The sequence below is a fragment of the Varanus komodoensis genome, unplaced genomic scaffold (genome assembly GCF_004798865.1).
Source record: "Varanus komodoensis strain SLA01 unplaced genomic scaffold, ASM479886v1 scaffold5, whole genome shotgun sequence".
In the NCBI taxonomy this organism is placed as follows: Eukaryota; Metazoa; Chordata; class Lepidosauria; order Squamata; family Varanidae; genus Varanus; species Varanus komodoensis.
In genome coordinates this window covers 29,961,110-29,979,459 of record NW_025336087.1, presented here as the reverse complement: position 1 = coordinate 29,979,459, position 18,350 = coordinate 29,961,110, and the positions used below count along the sequence as shown (strand labels likewise).

The 18,350-nt window shown below is 39.7% G+C and overlaps 1 protein-coding gene across 2 annotated transcripts in view; it reads left to right on the top strand.

Moving 5' to 3' along the window:
* Positions 1–18,350, top strand: part of MCC (MCC regulator of WNT signaling pathway) — a 240,214-nt gene that overhangs the window by 157,230 nt on the left and 64,634 nt on the right. For both annotated transcript variants that reach the window (XM_044446082.1, XM_044446083.1), the window contains one exon: positions 7,618–7,760. In XM_044446082.1, the coding sequence (XP_044302017.1) occupies positions 7,618–7,760 (143 nt within the window). The remainder of the gene's footprint in view (positions 1–7,617; positions 7,761–18,350) is intronic.

Below are 18,350 nucleotides of genomic sequence, written 5' to 3'. Positions count from 1 at the left end.
TCACACCCATGATTGCACTCAACTTTTCTGCAGGAGCACAACCGTGATCCGCCCATCTCTACCCCCAGCGTGCCCTGTTCGTGCCCATTTCTCCCCCCCCCCAGTGCACCCCATTCACACCCATTTCTCCCCCAGCGCACTGGGATGACGGGCGTGATTGCAGTTGTGCTGGAGGGGCGGGGAGATGACTGGGCTTGTGCTTGGGGTGGGGGGTGGGAAGATGGCCACGATCTTTGTTGTTCTTAGTCACTTTGCTTCACATTTTTCTCATTAAAAAATAGTTATAGAATGGATTAACCTTATTTACATTGGACCTTATGGGAAAATTTAACTTGGCTCACGACCAATTTGGGTCATGACCAGAGTCCTGGAATGGATTAAGTTCGTGAGCCAAGGTACCACTGTATATACACTCGTGTGGGTATTACTGTGAAAAAAGCAATTACAATCTTTGCATTTTGTCACTGTATGGCAAGGAAAACTGTGTAGTTAGACTTAAATCTCAGTGCCTCTATTTGTCTTTTTTATACTTATTGAGTAGCGTTGGGCAAACTGGTCTTGGCCTCTGCACTGTTGGTCAGTGGATGCAAGATTTATTTATTTATTTATTTATTTATTTATTTATTAAAACATTTCTATGCCGCCCCTTGCCGAGGCCTCGGGGCGGCTTACAACAGATTCACTGCATTGTGATTGCTGTGATACAACTATTGTTAATTTTTTCATTTTTAAAGGGGCCTGTTGGAAACGTGTGTTGTCTACAATGAAAACCAGTTTAAATCGACCAAGGCTACAGTCCTGACATCCCTGGAAAGTATCCCTTGAACCATAGGATATTTCAGATTACCCCTCTTGAGGCTGCAAGCACTATGACCTTGGGTGGGAACAGAGAAGAGTAGCAGGACCAGCAAAGTCCTGTGATCTTTTTGTTGCTCTTTCCTACCCCCCATCAGAATCTGAGTAAGATGGCTTCAGAAGGTCAACTAGTTGAGGGAAGGTTATTTGGGGAAGAACAGTAGATGAATTAGCCCCATTGGCCCTGTTGCCCCCCTACTAGCTGGGCCGGGCATAGGATTTTCAAAAGCCTCCAGGACTAAAGGTTTCTGTCTAACAGGAGCATAGTCCATAAGCTTGTTCATTTAGACTACAGTCCTATGCACAGGTATCTGGAAGTGAATCCTGTTGCACTGTCATGTTTACATCTGAGTAGACATGTTTAGGATTTCACTTGAAGAAAAGGTTATATGAGGAAACAGGATAGTGGAATACATGCTGTGTGTTTATAAAGTGGGGGAATTTTATAAAGAAATGTTCTAAAGCGGGAGGGATGTTAAGTTTCATCTGAACTAGAATAGTTTTGAAAAACAATACTGTAGGAGGACTTCATGAAATGAGAACAAAAGGAGAACTGTTAACATAGCAGCCATGGGTTATTTGAGGGTTGCCGAACCCTGAAATAACTTTGCCACCTGGGTTTGCATGACATGGCAAGCCAGACAATGGGTGCCTGGCATCACAAGTCAGCCCTACCAGTAAATTAAGCTGTGGTGGGTTGTCATGTGAACCAAACCACTGATTGCCGCTCTTTAAGTAAATAAGTTACATGGGTAGGATTTGTTGCCCTGAATTTGACATGAATTTTCTCTTTTTACGTATGCATAATTTCTTTGTTCACATGCTTTAGTCAATGGCTACTTTGTCGCATTAATTTTCACTGAGGGAGGGACTATAGTTTAATACTGGCTCACAGTTTGGATTTAGATTTGTTTTGCTAAAAATAATAACAAAGTTCACTACAGCTTGGAAGTACGAGTACTAGCATTATGACTAGCCCATCCACTTTTCCACTCAGAGATAATTCAGGATTTAAAATCATGGGCTAATTATAAAGAGTTGACGTAAATGAGCAAACAAATTACCCTTCCAACCAAAAAAAGACAGCTCTTTCTCCTTGTGGTAATTGTTTTTTGTCTAAAGCTAATTATTGTTGGCTTCTATTGTGCCTAATAATTAACTTATTCATAGGACATTAATTCACATTTCATTATCTTGTACTTTTATTTATGCCATTTAGACATTGGTTCTCTTGCCTGCTTTAACATGTATTGCATCACGTTTTCAACTACTGCTTTGATCTGATCTTACCATAACTATTTAGTACGTTCTGAATATTTACTTGGTATGATAAGATATGCCTCTCAGTTGAACTTGGGCCCCTAAATAATTTCTTTAAATTGTTGTTTTCAAGGTGTCTTAATGCCGGTTTATATAGGGCAGTGTAATGGTCGCATAGTAATTTTATGTTTTCCTTTTGACTGCCTGGCTCATAAAGAACATTTACTCCTCTTCTGTCATTTTAAAGCCAGCCAAACTGGCAACCAGGTAGAAATGAGAGCGCATACAAGTAGTGGACTGGTCAGCAGTAGAGAGTAGAAGATACTCAAGATTACAACTCTTCTTCTGTGACTAGAAAAAACACAGTGAGGCTTTGTAACCATGGAGGAGGAGGATCTATGATCTTGGAGAAGTCCCTCATTCTCTTTCTTGATACCATATACAGTATACCCCCGTGAAGTCGCGGTTCAGCGTTCATGGCCTCAGTCTTTTGTGGAATTTTCCGTGGGGCTCCTTGCTCACAAGGAGATTGTTTTCTCCGAGTGAGTCCAAACCAATCTTCTTGTGCAAGGAGATCGGTTTGGACTCGCTCGGAGAAAATAATCTCTGCAAGGGCCCGCCCCTGCCCCATCATGCGTGTGTGCCTGCCCCCTCCCCAGCCTGGCTGGCACCAAATTCATGGTTTTTCACAATTCGCGGGTGCTCTAGGAATGCAACCCCCACGAATTTTGGGGGACTACTGTACATAATGATACAACCCACCCATGGACCTTCAGTGTTAGTCAATAGTAATGGCATTTGCTATTTAATTAGCAATAATGAAAAGTTAGAGCTTACAGGTCACAATTTTCTCCACAAAGCACAAAAAATTGCTTTGAATTGTGCAAAGATGGGCATCAGTTCATAGGAGCATGGGGTGCAACTCCTGCCCCATTTAGTCATGGTGTTGTTCTGAGAGCAGCCATAGCAGCTGCTGGGCTGAGCCTGCCCATCTGTCTGTACTTTCCATACAAGCAAGGCTCAGGATAGGACAGAACAAGCACAGGAGGAAATACCTTCAAGCTTTACTCACTGGCAGCAAGATGGTAGCAGGCAGCAACACAACCAGGCTCCTTTACACCAAAGTAGCTCAGTTCCAAATGGACAGCAGAACTTACTGTAGTCCACATCTGCCTTACCTATCTCTGCTCTCCACTTCTCAAGACTGCGCATGGGCAAGGTCTAGTCCAGGGGTCAGCAACCTTTAACACTCAAAGAGCCATTTGGACCCATTTCCCACAGAAAACACTGGGAGCTGCAAAACTCTTTTGACATCTAAAATGAAGATAACACTGCATATATAGTTTTTTACCTTTATGCTATGTATAAAAAACTATAGTGTGTTGTATTTATGAAATCAATGAACTGCTACAGAGAAAACAATTTTTTATTTCTGCATGCAACAAAAACATTTTGAACTCCAAAAAGAAAAAGACGCTGTGTTGAAGGTTACTTTCAAATCAAATAGTCAATGTCTATTTGAGTTCTCCTCGTATTTATGAACTAAAAAGCCAAACTTAAATTGTCCACCAGCAACAAACCAAACATGCCACCTGCAGCAAACCAAAAATGCCATCTGCTTCTGTGTGCCCTCATCCTTTTATCATGTGGTGAAATACTGAACAAACATCTCTCTCCCAATGTAATAATGTTGCTGAAATTTTTATAAGAATCTTCTTAAAACAAGGAAGTAGCTCTATATCTTCATTATGATTTAGCTGCAGTTCTTGTTCAGTCAGTAAAAACTGTTATTTTTAATCTTACATTATAAACTAGTAGGACTCCTTTCATATATTTTGAATAGGAGAACAGCTTCCTGCAGAGTCAAAGTCAGTGCTAAAGGGCTGCATGCATTAAACAGCAAACCCCATAGGTTCATCAGCAGTAAAAGCAAATGAATCTACCCACGTACCATTAAATGTTCGATTTTCTTCAGAAACTTTTCTTTGATTTATCCATGGGTGTGTGTGTGTGGGGGGGGGAAGCCCAGTAAATCGGGCTCTGGATCACAGATATAGGTGTGTTTAGTGACTGATTAGCAGATAAACAGTCAAGTGATGTGAATTGTGACAGGTCCCAAGCGCAGCTTTTAACATTCAGATGAAAGAGATTACACTGGGACAAAGATAATCTTTTGTGTAACATGAGAGCCTGCAGGAAGCTTGTTCAGCTCTTTTCCTGCACAATAGCAGAGGAATGTAGCAATTTATTTCACCAGCCTTGTCACAGATCGGTGGCTGTGCCGGGGAGTATTCTGAGCGAAGGAGCCGCAGCAGAGGGATTCAAGAGCCACGTGCGGCTCTGGAGCCGCGGGTTGCCAACCCCTGGTCTAGTCAGTAAATAAAGCCCTGGAGTAAGGGGTAGGATTCCATCCAGCTCAATTGAGAGTGGCTGTAATGCAAATAGTTAAATGTGGATTTGGCAGGCAAACCAGGCCAGCATCCTTTTAGGCCCTCAGTTCAGTAGCCTGAGGGAATGTCTACCTCATAAAGCAAAGGATAGTCGCATAATAGTCTAAGCAAATCACTGACTTCCTCTATTGTTCTACCTGGCATGATGGGCCCTGGTGAGTTCATTTTAATTCAAAAACAAAGCAGTAAGTTCAGGTGAGATGATGTGGGGGAGAACACAGGAATATCACCTATTTGCAAAGTGGGGCTGTGTGTTGCTTGTAAGCACAACCCTGCAATCCCATAATCACAAGTGAAGATGCACTTCTGTCTGTGGAGTTTTGTGGCTTAAAACACAGACACACCAATAAACATGCATAGAGTTGATCTGTTGTTATGTAAAAGCAACTTAAAGCCCTTTCCTTTTTCCTGAGAAGGCTGGGAAGTGCTAAAAGAGAGCATAATGGAAGGGAAGAGGTAGCTGACACACTTTGTGAGGAGAACCCTTCGAAATGTCATCCCTACTCGTGGGCATCCATAGGAAAGTCCAGGGAGGGACAGTTGAACCCCTGGAAATGAGCCGCAATCTTTCTGACTTAGGCTTTGTTACTATTTTCTTCTGAGTTTATAAAAATTTGAAAGGGTACTGTGAGAAATGTGTGCTGATAAAGGTCACCATTATGCTGTAGCTGAGAGGATTTGGGATTACACAAGTCCATCCAAAGTAGCCCAATGATTTTATATCCATTTTGCAGAGGGATGTGTGTTAAAGTATGTTCAGTGTTGTTTTACTGAAAGGCAGAAGGGACTGTGAAATTGATTATAACTATCTGCTGTGATGTGTATGTATAGGTGTAAGAGAGCCTGCCATTTTTGCTGTCTTCCTGTTCTTCCTGTTTTTCTTTTATTTGGATTTGGAGCTCAGATAATGTACCACACAGCTGCTCAGAAATTAAAATTTTCTTATGGATTGTAGGAATAAAAAACCCTCTTATGAATCTGTTGTCTGCTGCCTTTAAAGCAGAACCTAGCAGTGGGCTGCAAACTGAGCAGTTCACCCACTCATGGCAATACCTGCCATGTCATTATTAATATCAAACATGCTGTTCAACCGTATAATGGCCTTTGGCCCAAAGGGCCATTATGATAGTGAAGAGAGTCATGGAAAGAACTGAAGTTTTCAGCTGTGAATGGAAAGTTATTGCCTGGATACTAGGTCAGGTGATTCACTTAAATCACCTGAGAAGTAGGCCAGCTATACACATTTTCCAGGCTCTCGCTTTCTTGGTAGACTTGTTATCCAGACCTCAGTGCTACTTAGTCACTAGATTTGCCAGAAAGTTCTCTAGTGCTATCAGGTCTTTTTAAAATGTGCAACATACACAAAGACACAATTCATGGGAAAAATACAGAAGAGCATTGCTGTAGTTCACAATTCAAGCCATGCAAAAGCTGAATTGTTAGATGATGTAAAAAGTATCTGATAACAATGAGAAAAGTAACACAATCCAGGCTCCTTTAGAACCCTGAGACCTGGAGTTCACGCTGTGTGTTAAATTCTGCTTTAGTTCAGTTCCCAAGATTTTTTGCTTTTGCCATTAAAAGACTTTTAAAGGTTATTGAAGTCTATTGCAAGCTTAGTAACAAAAAGTACATAAAAGGAAAGTTTGCAGGTGTGTTACAGCTGTGTGCACAATGCACATGAATTACAGACATAAACTGCTGTGCAGGTTTGTCCTCACCCCTGCCCCCAGTAAAATTCCTGTGGACACCCATATATGCAAAATACAAGCATACTCTTTCTCAGCCTGTTTTAGTGAGAACTTGTACACAAAAAGTTGCAGGAGATTGTTACCTTGACATACTTTTGCTAGAAGTAGTATCTAGATCGTTTTTATGCATTAATTCCACAGGGTTACTAAAATGGTTTCATAACCAGTTCTGGACAGTGATGGAGGTTTTCTCAAAAATAAATTGAAACGTTTTCTGTTGCCCTAAAATAGAGATGTGATTTTGCATATTTATTTGAGTTGCATTTAGTAATCAAAACATTTTACAGCATGCCTGTTTAATGTACTGTATCTGATTCGCCTCCCCGCAACTGTTCAGAGTAGTTGAATTGCAATATTGTATATAAAATGTGGGTGGAAATCCATAAAATACACTTAGCTGGGGATCCCATAGAGTGGTTCTGAAGGTAGGACCACATCCAAAACCCTGGTGTGTTCATGCCAGTATGGCAAACATGAAGGACAGAGAGAGTTCTCTCCTCCCTTTCTTCCTGACTAGGTCCTGTCCTGTCCTTTCTGAATGATCTATGTAGCTCCCATAGCAACCAACCAGAGGGCAATTATTTATGCCAGTCTAGAGGCTGCCATAATGTTTGTCCTATGATGGTCCTATGTTTGGAGAACAGAAGCACTATGAATCCTGCAGATCTGACTGCTTTTTTACTTTTTTCAAAGTCAGCATTCTGATACAGGAAAGTTGAGGGATGAAAAAGTTTCCATGGAACTGGGAGAGGTCAGCTCTTTTTCCTTCTAAGCATGGTTTCCTCTCTCTGCCCTTGTAAAGAGAGTTCCTAAAAGTTTTACAGCTTCTGCAATACCTTTCCATAGTATTGAAGTATTAGTTTGGTTTAAATTTTATATTTAAGTTCAAAGATTTAGTCAGAAAATACTTTTGTGGTAATATTTCTAAATATTTTAAGGCATGTCAACTCAATAGCTCACAGTTCTCATAGATATTACAAAGAGACAAATGAAGACACCGAAAACTGTCTGCATACTACTTTTAGCATGCCTGAAGAACAGTGCTAATAAATGTCTGTCTAATGTATGGATAGTCTCCTGGAGGGAAATCTTAATTTTGTGAACTTAAGAATCTATATGTTGTCCAGACTGTGTTAAATTTTGCTCGTTATCTGTAGTTTTCCAGATCTTATTGAATGTATATTACAGAATATCTATAGAAAGTGGTGATGTGTATTTGTTGTGATTATAGGAGCAACATTTGTGCTATTTCTTTTAAGTGGTGGGAGAGAGAAATAATTTGTTTGTTGTTTGCTCCTCAGGGAAGAAGATGAATATTCAGAATTGCGATCAGAACTTAGTCAGAGCCAGCATGAGGCCAATGAAGATTCACATAGCATGGACCAAGATCAGACTTCCGTTTCTGTCCCGGAGAACCAATCAACTATGGTTACAGCTGACATGGGTGAGCAGTGTAACTGCAGCAAAAATTTACTGCAGTTTTTAATGACTAGTTTAAAACTTCAGAGGGAAACAACAAGGTAGTATGTTTTATTAAAGTTAAATCTGTAAGGCAAGTGTCCTGAATATTAGTACATCACAAAAACAAGTATTTTATAGTATGCCTGTTTCTTGTCCTCAGATCTTTAAAAAAGGAATAGAGTAACAACAGAGACATAGTGGAAGTTGCTGTTGAGCAACTTTTTAAAAATATCAGCTCTATATAGAAATTAAACATCTAACATAGACAACATGTGTATTCTTGCTTTAAAGGAAGGAATGGTGCATATTCTTAAGAAGGTGTTAGGCCCCTCCTGAAGAAAATCAATCTTATTCTCTCAGTATTTGATAACTGTTGCCTTGTGCCTGAACTTCCATTTTTTTAAGCAAGGGTCTGGAGCAGCTGGTTACATCTCAAATCCAGGTAGCCTTGGAGGATACTGATTATTTGGGTCCAGTCCTGTCTGAAATCAAGTCCTAGTTTTGGGACTGAAACAGCCTAGGTCATCCTAATAGATCACCTGGATGGGGGAATGTGGCCTCTCAGAAGCTTTTGATAGTAATGACTGCGAGATGTGTCTGTTTCACTTGGGTAAGTGGGGTTTGGTGGGCAAGTGTTACAGTGGCTCCAGTCCTCCATGGCATCATTCTCAGAAGGTGATCCTGAGGAGCATCTGCTCTCTTGCATAGCCTAAGACAGTGATGGTGAACCTATGGCACGTGCTGTCGGCACGCGAGCCAAGTTGCCCCAGCATCCCTCCAGCAGCTGAGCATCGGATAACAGTGCACATAGTGAATAGTGGCGCCAGGTGATAACGTCACGAGCCACAACTCATTAGCCACAACTCATCCGAGCTTTCGCATGGTCAGTGCACTGCCAAGGATATGATGGGTTTTGGGTTGCAGTTTGGGAACTCAGTCTCTAAAAGGTTCACCAACACTGGGTGAGGGTTAGAAAAACAAGGTGTCCTGGCATGATTTTGATGGTTGGAATGTGTTTAGAATGGGCAAAAATGATGAGCTGTGCCGAAAAAGCTACTCAAAGTAGGCTTTTTCAAAATCACCCTCTTGTCAATGGTATTTTACCACTATATTAGGGTTAGGGGTGTGCACCAGGGTAGGGTTAGGGTTAGAAAAACAAGATGTCCTGGCATGATTTTGATGGTTGGAATGTGTTTAGAATCGGCAGAAATGATGAGCTGTGCAGAAAAATCTACTCAAAGAAGGCTTTTTCAAAATTGTTCTTTTTTCAATGGTATTTTACCCCTATATTAGGTTGAAATTTTTTATTTAAATAAAAACATACTACAATGCCCCTATATTAGGGCTGGGGGAGTGCACCAGGGTAGGGTTGGGCCAGTGGTGGTGAATCTATGGCATGCATGCCACAGAGGGCACTCAGGGCCCTCTCTATCAGCATGCGAGCCGATTCGCCCCCACATCACCCCAGCAGCCAAGCATCCAGTAACAACTCACATAGGGGTCATGCACATGCCCAGAAAGGAGTAGCGGCGCCTGGCGATGACATCATGACCCATGACTAATTGGCCGCGATTCGTCCGAGCTTTTGCATGGCCAGTCAGTGCGCTGACAAGGATATATATATATATATATATGCTTGGACTGGCTGTGTGGTGTTTTTTCTAAACTAAAACCTCAGTTTTCAGGTTTTATTGTAGTTTTGGCACTTTGCGAGAAAGAAGTGGGTTTTGGGTTGCAATTTGGGCGCTTGGGCTCTAAAAGGTTCACCGTCACTGTCCTAGGGTCTGTGGGGTCCACAGATTGCTATCTTATCCAGCATGCTATTTAATATCAATATTAAACTGTTAAGGAAAGTCATCCAAAGGTTTGGCTACAGTGTCACCAACATGTTGGTTTTATTTATTTATTTTCCTTTGTATACATCCTCATAGCTCAGAGGGCTGTATGGGTGTTTTACAAATAAAAGACATGTAACAATAAAAACAGTACAAAACATGAAAACCAATTAGAAGCAAATACAACAACTCGAAAACTCCTGGTGATTAAGAAAATTAATACATGGCATAAAAGCATTTCATATGAAAGCAATATTAAAATCAGTGTATCCATTAAAGCATCTGGAGAATAAAAAGGTTTTCACCTGGTACCAGAAGGTAAACAACGATGGTGCCAGGAGCCCCTCCTTGGGGAGCATGTTTCAGAGATGGGGTGCAACCACAGAGAAGGCCCTTCTCCTGACTGTCACCCCTCCTTAACATACGGCTTTGCCTTTGTTTTGCATTCACAGGAACACCATGAAACCTCTGAATACTGAATGGTTGGAGACCGTTTTGGGTTAAAGGAGTGTGAACAAACTAATGCTTATTTCAGACAGAATGGAAGTATCTTGGGTAGGGAAGTCTGATCTGGAGAGAGGGATTCAAATGGCATTTCCCTTGAAGGATCAAGTCTACAGCTTGGGGGTGTGCTGATGGTGGAAGTCATTGCCAGAAATGCCCTTTACCAATTTTGGTTAGCACATCAGCTGTAGCTATATCTAAGGAAAGAATGCCTAGTCTCAATAGCACATGACCTAATTGCATCTAGACTTAGACGAATAAGGTTTGTGGGCACTAGAGATAGTGCTTTCTCAGTTGACAGAGCCCTCTTGAAAGATACACAGTTCTGTCTGTGATTGCTTTTATGAGGGTGTTAAAACATATGTGTTCTCTTTGCTTTTTAATTGAAAATGTTTTATAGTATTTGCTGCTAATAGATTTGGAAATAGGATTTTATTTTAGCTAGTTCATTTTAAAGTTGTTTAAATGTAAGTCACTTATACAATTTGATATTAGATTTTACTGTAGCGTGTTAGGGGAAGACCTTGGTCTGAAAGGAACCTAAGAAATATATTAAATAAATATATGATTGGAAAACATTGAAATTAAGTCATGTATTCACTGTGGCATTCCATTTAATTTTCCCTTAGTGTTAACTGTTGATTTTTAACTCTGTGGCAGTTTTGTTTTTCTTAAATATTTCTTGGGTATTATTAGCTAGTGATTTAAGTTTTCTCTTCTACAGTGCTATAACTGTATAATCTGTAAGTCTCTGGTACAGCAAGATCAGCTTACAAAGGGAAATAAAAATCAGTGTTCTTCCAAGACTTGTTGCTTTTAAAAAGACATGTAATTTCTGTACAGATGGCAGGTTTCAAAGTAACATTTGGCAGAGCTGTGAAGTGTTAAGGACATTTGTTTGTGTCACAGTGACTCTGATAGTGGTGGTTTTGTCCAACTCCAGCAGGTTTTGTGATACCAGAGTCTAGGCTTACAACCAGCATGTTATATAGAAATAACCATGCTTTGACGTTTCGGTTAGAGAGATTTAAAATGTTATAAACCACCTTTTGCAGATTCTATCAGACATCCTTTTAATTCTGCTCTCAGTTGATTATCCACTCTGCTGGTACAAAAGGCTTGTACTTATTCAGGCTTTCCTCACTTTCGCTATGTAAGATCAGTAAAATACACCAATCCATCTAAAATGCTGTGTGCAGACTGACTTTGTAATATTTTCCCCGAAGTACGAAAGAGAGCAAGTTGATGATCATGAGCCATGTTTCTGATACACCAAGCTTTAAGCACACAGACTCATATGTAGGAATCTTAGCTGTTCAGCTACTGCATGACCTTGCTGCAAAGGCAAAGTTAATATAGAGGTCCTGTAATCTTCTCCCTTTGTTTGTTGATGTTAGGCAGACATAATATTAGTTGAGTTCCATGGGGTGATGTATGGCCTGGGGAATTTAGAACTGCATGTTGAACCACACATTTGTCCAAGGGAAGTTTATAGTTGCATACTGGTTGCTCATAGTTTTAAGAACACATGAGAAGAGAACCCTGTGAGATTTTGATAGTAGGTTTTCAATTATACAGTTGTCCTTAAATTAACTATTTGGTATATACTCTTGGAGGTTTCAAGAAGTTCATTTCTGAGCTGAAACGAGTTGACAGGATACAACATGAATGTTGTATTCTTGCAAACATTTTGAAGCACTTAATTTAGTTTCCCTGGACCCATGAATCAAAGTGGGGACTTTATTTAAAATATAAATTACAGTTTCTCCTGTCATATGAAACTATAATAATGTTAAATAGCAATAAAACATCAACAACATACATATATTGTGAAGGAAGGTTGGGGTTCATCAGTCCCCTCTGTCAGGGACTCAACCCCTGCCCCTGATCCAGTAGTCACCCCTGTGTAGGCACTGGATTTAGCAATGTTTCACTGAAACAACCACCACAGTCTGGTAGACAGAGTTGATTTACCAAAGAGAGGGGAACAACATGCTAGGATTTAACAGGATATTGGAAAAGGTACAAGGCAATATAAGGTTCCAAAAATAAAATCCTAAAATACATTAAGAACCCCAAGCATATGCAGAGTCTTCAGCACACCACCCAACAAAAAATGGCATAACTATCCCTACTCTACATCATCTCTGCAATGCATTTGCCATGAGTAGAGGCACCAGCAGGGTTGGTCAGGCAGAAATTATCCAAACAATTTTTTTGGCTGGAGGGAGATTAAAAAACCCGCTCTGGATGCCTGTATGCTATCCCCTCCTGATAACAGTGTTTCCTGACAACCTATCCTGAGATGACTCACCATCTTAACTAGCATCTCCTGCCTGATCTCCATCCCAGCTTCAGGCAATCAAGTGCTGAAATGGTAAGGCCATAAAAAATGCCAGCTGTTCTTGGGAAAGAGCTCATCTCCTTCCTTGATAACCCCCGGGAATAAAATGCTCAACCTTTATAACCAGGCTCCATTGATTTAAATGCAGAGTACCTCTGTTTACAAAATGCATACACAAACCAGTTGGGGCTTTCTGGACAGTTTTTGTAGAAGTAGTTCCAACTAGGTAATTCTTTTGTTCTTATACAATAACCAGGCCTCTCTGAGCCATTAATAAAAGTTAAAATTAAACAAAAGTTAAAAACACACACAGATTAATTTAAAAGAACAAATCCATAATAGTAATGAGTGCTATGATTCAATATAGAAGCATAGCAGTAGCACCAAATAAAATGGAATATATAAAACAATTTTAAAAGTTAAACCATTAAATGCTGAAAATATAAAAAATGGCTTTCACCTGGTGCTGAAAAGAATGCAAAGTAAGCACTAGGTGCACCTCTTTGGAGAACTCATTCCAAAACCAGAGTGCCACAACCCAAAGGCCCTTTTCCTGGTAGCCACCCACCTCACTTCCTTTGGAAGGGGCTTCTGAAGAAGGACCCCCAAGATGACCCCTGGGTCCAAGTAAGTACATATAGGAGGAGGTGATCCTGCAGATTACCTGGCCCCGAGCTGTTAAGGGCTTTGAATGTTAGTAGCAGCACTTTGAATTGGGCCTGGACTTCAACTGGCAGCCACCGTAGCTAGAAGAGGACTGGCTGTTCCTATGGCCCAGTCCCCATTAACAGTCTTACTGCCCTGTTTTGGATCTGTTGAACTTTCTGGACCATTTTCAAGGGCAGCCCCATGTACAGCACATTGCAATAATCTAAATGATAGGTTACCAGAGCATGAATAACTGTAGCTAGATTCTCTCTGTCCTGATAGTTCATAGCTGGTTTATCACCTTACGTGGTAAAAGGTGCTTTGTGCCTGGAATGGTTTGTAGCTAAAGAGGATGGATGTGTACTCTTGCAACTCCCCATCCACCAACTTTCTTAACCAAATGATCTGAAAATAACTACAAACCTCCAGGAGCTTCACAAGAGATGGTAATAGGAAAAGACTAATTACACCAACAACAAAGATTTAACAGTGTATTTTCCATCTAAAGCATTGAGGGGGATGCTAGATTCTTCAAAATGAACCTTGGTTTTTCAGTAGCTTTTAAAATTGCCAAGGAAGACAGTGCAAGTCACAAGAATCTATGAGTTCTCTTCCAACAACTATTGCATGAAGTATGGGTGAATAGGAAACCCTTACTGGGCACTCTTAACTAAAATAGCCAGCATTGAAAAGATGATGCAATATAAAGCAGATGAAGTAATAAACTTGAATTTAATCAACAAAAATTGTCAGTGGTAGTGCATTGTTAAAGAGCCCAAAGACAGCAGCTGCAGGCATAATTTACATGTCTCTGGGCTAGCAGAAGATGAAGAAGCAGAGACATGATAACTAGCCTAATTAACTGGCTCACTGAGCTTTGCCCTCCTATTTGAGTTAACAGCTGTGATAATAGAATAGCCCTACAGGGCTGTAGGATTGTGACCTCAATGTAAAGAACAGCTTGGAGACATCATTATCAGACTTGTACACTATTCCTGAAAAGTGCAACTTACAAGAACCTTGAACAGTTTGAGAAGCCTAGAATACAAAAACTTTAGGGTGATGATCCATCAGGACCTTCGCCCTGATACACTTTGTAGAAAAAGATTACTGTAACCTTTCATTAAGCAACTTCCAAGAAATCAGGATATTTATTCACTGGGACATTTCTTTTCAGCTTACGCACTCTTACCAGGGAAAAATGATGATGGCTAACTCCTAATTCCAAATGGCAACAATCTGTGAAGCCTGCATGCTGTAAATACTCACAAAAACATCTTAATATATTTTATTTTTATCTAAATTTTGATATATATTTATATAGATTTTACTATATTAAGCCATATAGAAGTATTTTACTAAATTAAAAATGAAAAAGCATCAGAACCATTAGAGGAAGAAACTGAAAGAGACTCATGTATGCAATGAAGATTGAGATCTTGCTATTCAGTTGTAAAAAGCAGAAGGAAAACACAAAGAAAAATGCTGCCAAAAACAACGCTCAAGACAGGGTAGCAAAAACAGAAGAGGGTATGAAAAACTTCTTGCTGAAAGTGTATACATTATTGTAAATAATTTAATCTAGAATGTTTACTAAACTTTAGATTACTAGCTTCAATGTAAAACAGTATTAGGTTCAACTTAAAGCAGTAAACAAGGAGTGAGTTTACTGGTTCTTTGTTACTGTCCAGTCCCTCATATTTCCCTCAAGGATTATGTGAATTGTTATTAATGTAACAAGGAATATGTTAATTGTTTAACTGTCCAATTGTTAACTGTCCAATATAAGAGATTCTTGAAGATGGCCCCTCCCTCTTAGCTAGGCATTCTTTCTAATGCAATATGCTGATGCAGGAATACAGTTTTTGTTTGTAAGCAAAATTGTGGATGGTGGACAGAACCCACCATGGCTTATTTGCACTGCTGGGCATGTCAGTGGAACTTGCATAATTGCAGTTGTTGGAGTGCCTTGGCCTATTATGTGAACCATGGCAATAAGCCACCCTTGTCAGTCTGCTTGACGTGGCAAGCTGTACCAGTGAGGGTAGTAATGCAGATCTCCTAGCATGCAACTGATATGTGCAGCAGGGGAAATAAGCCATGGTGGGTTCTGTGACTATATAAACCCAGTCTTTGGCTGTTTACACTAAACCTTTGGGAAAATTAAACGTGTTCTGTGACTAAAAGTCCTCCCTGCCTGACAGGTGACTAGGTGCAACAGAGCTTGTGTGCTGCTGCATCCCTCTTCTAGCCTTCCTCCCTTGCCCTCAGTATCAAGAAGTCCCTTTAGCTGCAGCCAGCCATTTAGGACTGGCTACAGCTTGAATTTTCCAAAAAGTGCCTGTGTTATCCACCCTTGTGACACTGAGGGCAGGCCAGGGCCACATGAACACCCCGGTACAAAAACTCCCTAGAGATTCTGCTTTGAAGGGTGCGTTCCACATACTCCACTTAAAAAAAAAAAAAAAAAAAAAAAACCTGAAAAAAAATTACGGATGGGCTACTAAGTTTTAATTTGGCATGGCCGCAGTGTGCACCTCAAATTACATTTTAGTAACACACTGCTATCTTTTCATTATTTTTAAAGGAAAGGTATGTATGTATGTGTGGAAAGTAGCCTTTGCAGCAGAATCCTCTGGGATTTGGAGGGTGCTTAGTTAGCTGTGGCCTTTCCTCACTTTCGGATAACATAGAGGCCAAGGGCTCCTTTAAAAAAGTACCTGTAAAAAAGTGTTTTGGTTGTTTATACCCCAACCCCCCCCCTTCCAAGCAGGATCCCCAAAGGATATCAATACTGCCTAAATGGTAGAAAGGTGGTGGAGTGCTGGGTACTGTAACACACATGTGGATGCAATATTCTGTCAAAGCAAAATACTGGGAGCAGGTTTTTCAAATCAGAGCATACACAATGCAGCAGACTGTTAGGAACTGGGGAACTCTACTGCTCTTGACACTTTTTGAAAAAGATGATGAGACATTGAACTATAAGAAGTAGTTAAAATTTTCTAGTAGCTGCAAATTTAAAGATAGCCAAATAGTGGAAATTTGTAGTAGGACTCTCTATTTGGGGAGAGGTTGAAAGGGTTTGATAAATGGCATTGGCTGAAAAATTAATTCATAAAAGAGAATAGACAAACATAACACCTTTCCTGTTTTATGGCATTAATTTACTGCTTTTGCCAGTCCAACTTTATTGTTTCATAGTCTATCATCCACTTGATTGTTTTTGGACAGTGTCTTTGGAAACACCCAGAACTTTGCATCTTGCCCTATAGAATCCTTTAACTTGAAAGGACATGATCCTCTGGGTTAAAGGAGAAGTGAACGGATGATCCCAAAGCTGTTTGTGCAGTTTCCTGTTGTTATTACAGTCTTTGTATCATGTTCATACCATTATTTGAAAAATAACAATTTGGAAAAAAGGAAAAAAGTCTCAAGAAAACAGAATTTTGTACAGCTGTAAATTACTGTGTCTTACATTACCAAAGTGTGGAAAGGGATTTAGCCTTGATCCAACAGCACAGCTATGTTTGGGCAATTCATATACAGCTTGCAATACTTTCATATTACTGTTCAGCAAAAAAAGATATCTTGAGTTGCCCATGTAAAGCACACTTCTCTTCATAGTGACCTGCACAGTTCTACGTTCTGATATGTATACTTCTGACTTGTACATTAGAATAAATATATAACCAATACATTTTATTTTATGTTTAAATTAAGGTCTTTAGCTTTTTGAGTGATATAGGGATAAAATATCTGTACAACATTGAGTTCCAAGGGACTTCAAGTATTGTTGAAAAATAAATATATTAACACTTACAAAAATAAAGATTTGAACATTCATGTGAGCAGTTTTACCATCCTTTTAGGATTAGATTTGTTTCTTGTGAATAAAGGTAGTGAATATTGCAGCACATTGTAATTTTGCATGTTTTTAAATCAATTATGCATTTCCATATGCATTTTATTTTACTGTCCTATTTGTCCTGTGCATGCTGAGTTTTATTGGATGTACTCATAAAGCATATTCATCATGAGCTGAGAATGTGCAACTGCACATTGCATTAATACAGCAACACTACTGACATATAAAACCACTCTCACATGTCATGATAGACTAGGAAATTTAGATATGCCTCTCTATTGCTGCAGGCTATAAAACATCAAGGGCTAAAATAGCTAATCTCCCTTGCTGTATGTTGTAAATCCTGTGACTGGGTTTAATCTACTTTCTCCTTGAGATGTGAGTCTCTCTAGCCTTGTTATAAACTCCTATTTCCAGGGAGTAAAATTGCCTGAGGGCTAGAACTTAAAATACAAGAGCTTGTTTGAGGAAGGCATCGTCTTGTAAAATGGGACAAAATGTGTACAAATTGTGATGGTGCTTTTGGAATGCAGGCAGAGTAAATAGGTTTTTATCTATTCAACAATCTCCTTGGTGCATATGTACCTGAAAACTATTTATAAAACAAACATGTTGCAGCTAATGCAAAAAAAGTTTTTACAAGGTTCTGACAGAGTACAGGGTGTTTCCATGAAGACATTAAAATACTGTAAACTATTTGCTGATATATTTTGCAAATATTAGTAGATTTGGTTTGATGAACAATTTTCTTTGAGGGCTTTTAGCTATCTGTACCATATGACCCAGTTCACACATTTCAACTGCCATTTGGGAATAAGCAAGCATACCTTTCCAGGCTGCTTGCTGGCTTTCACTTTGCTAAACAACCTAGATGTTGTGGCATCCATTAGGCACAAAACAAATCTTTTTTCTGAACTAACCACCAACCTACAATCCAGGGATACAACAGATATATGCTAATGTGATGATCCCTTGATTAGGCAAAATGGTTTGATCTATTTCTCTATTCCATAGGTGTTTAAAATTCTATATATCTTATTTATTCGCTAGTGACAAGTATTTATAGATACAGACCATGAGTTGTGCTGCCTGACCAACATCATTAAAAGCTTCTGATAATGTAGATTCAAATGCCGTAAAAGTGCTGGCACCAAACCTAGGTCCTTGAAAATGCTGCAATAGGAAGTATTGCCATTCAGCCATAGCTGACAAATTGTATTTGACATGTTGGATTAAAAATGACAAGAACTCATCAGCAGCTCTCATTAGTTTATTCAAAGTAAAAATTGTCTTATCTGTCCTAATTGGCCACACACACACACACACTCTCTCACTCACTCACTCACCCTTACCAATTTTTAGATCTAGATTGTC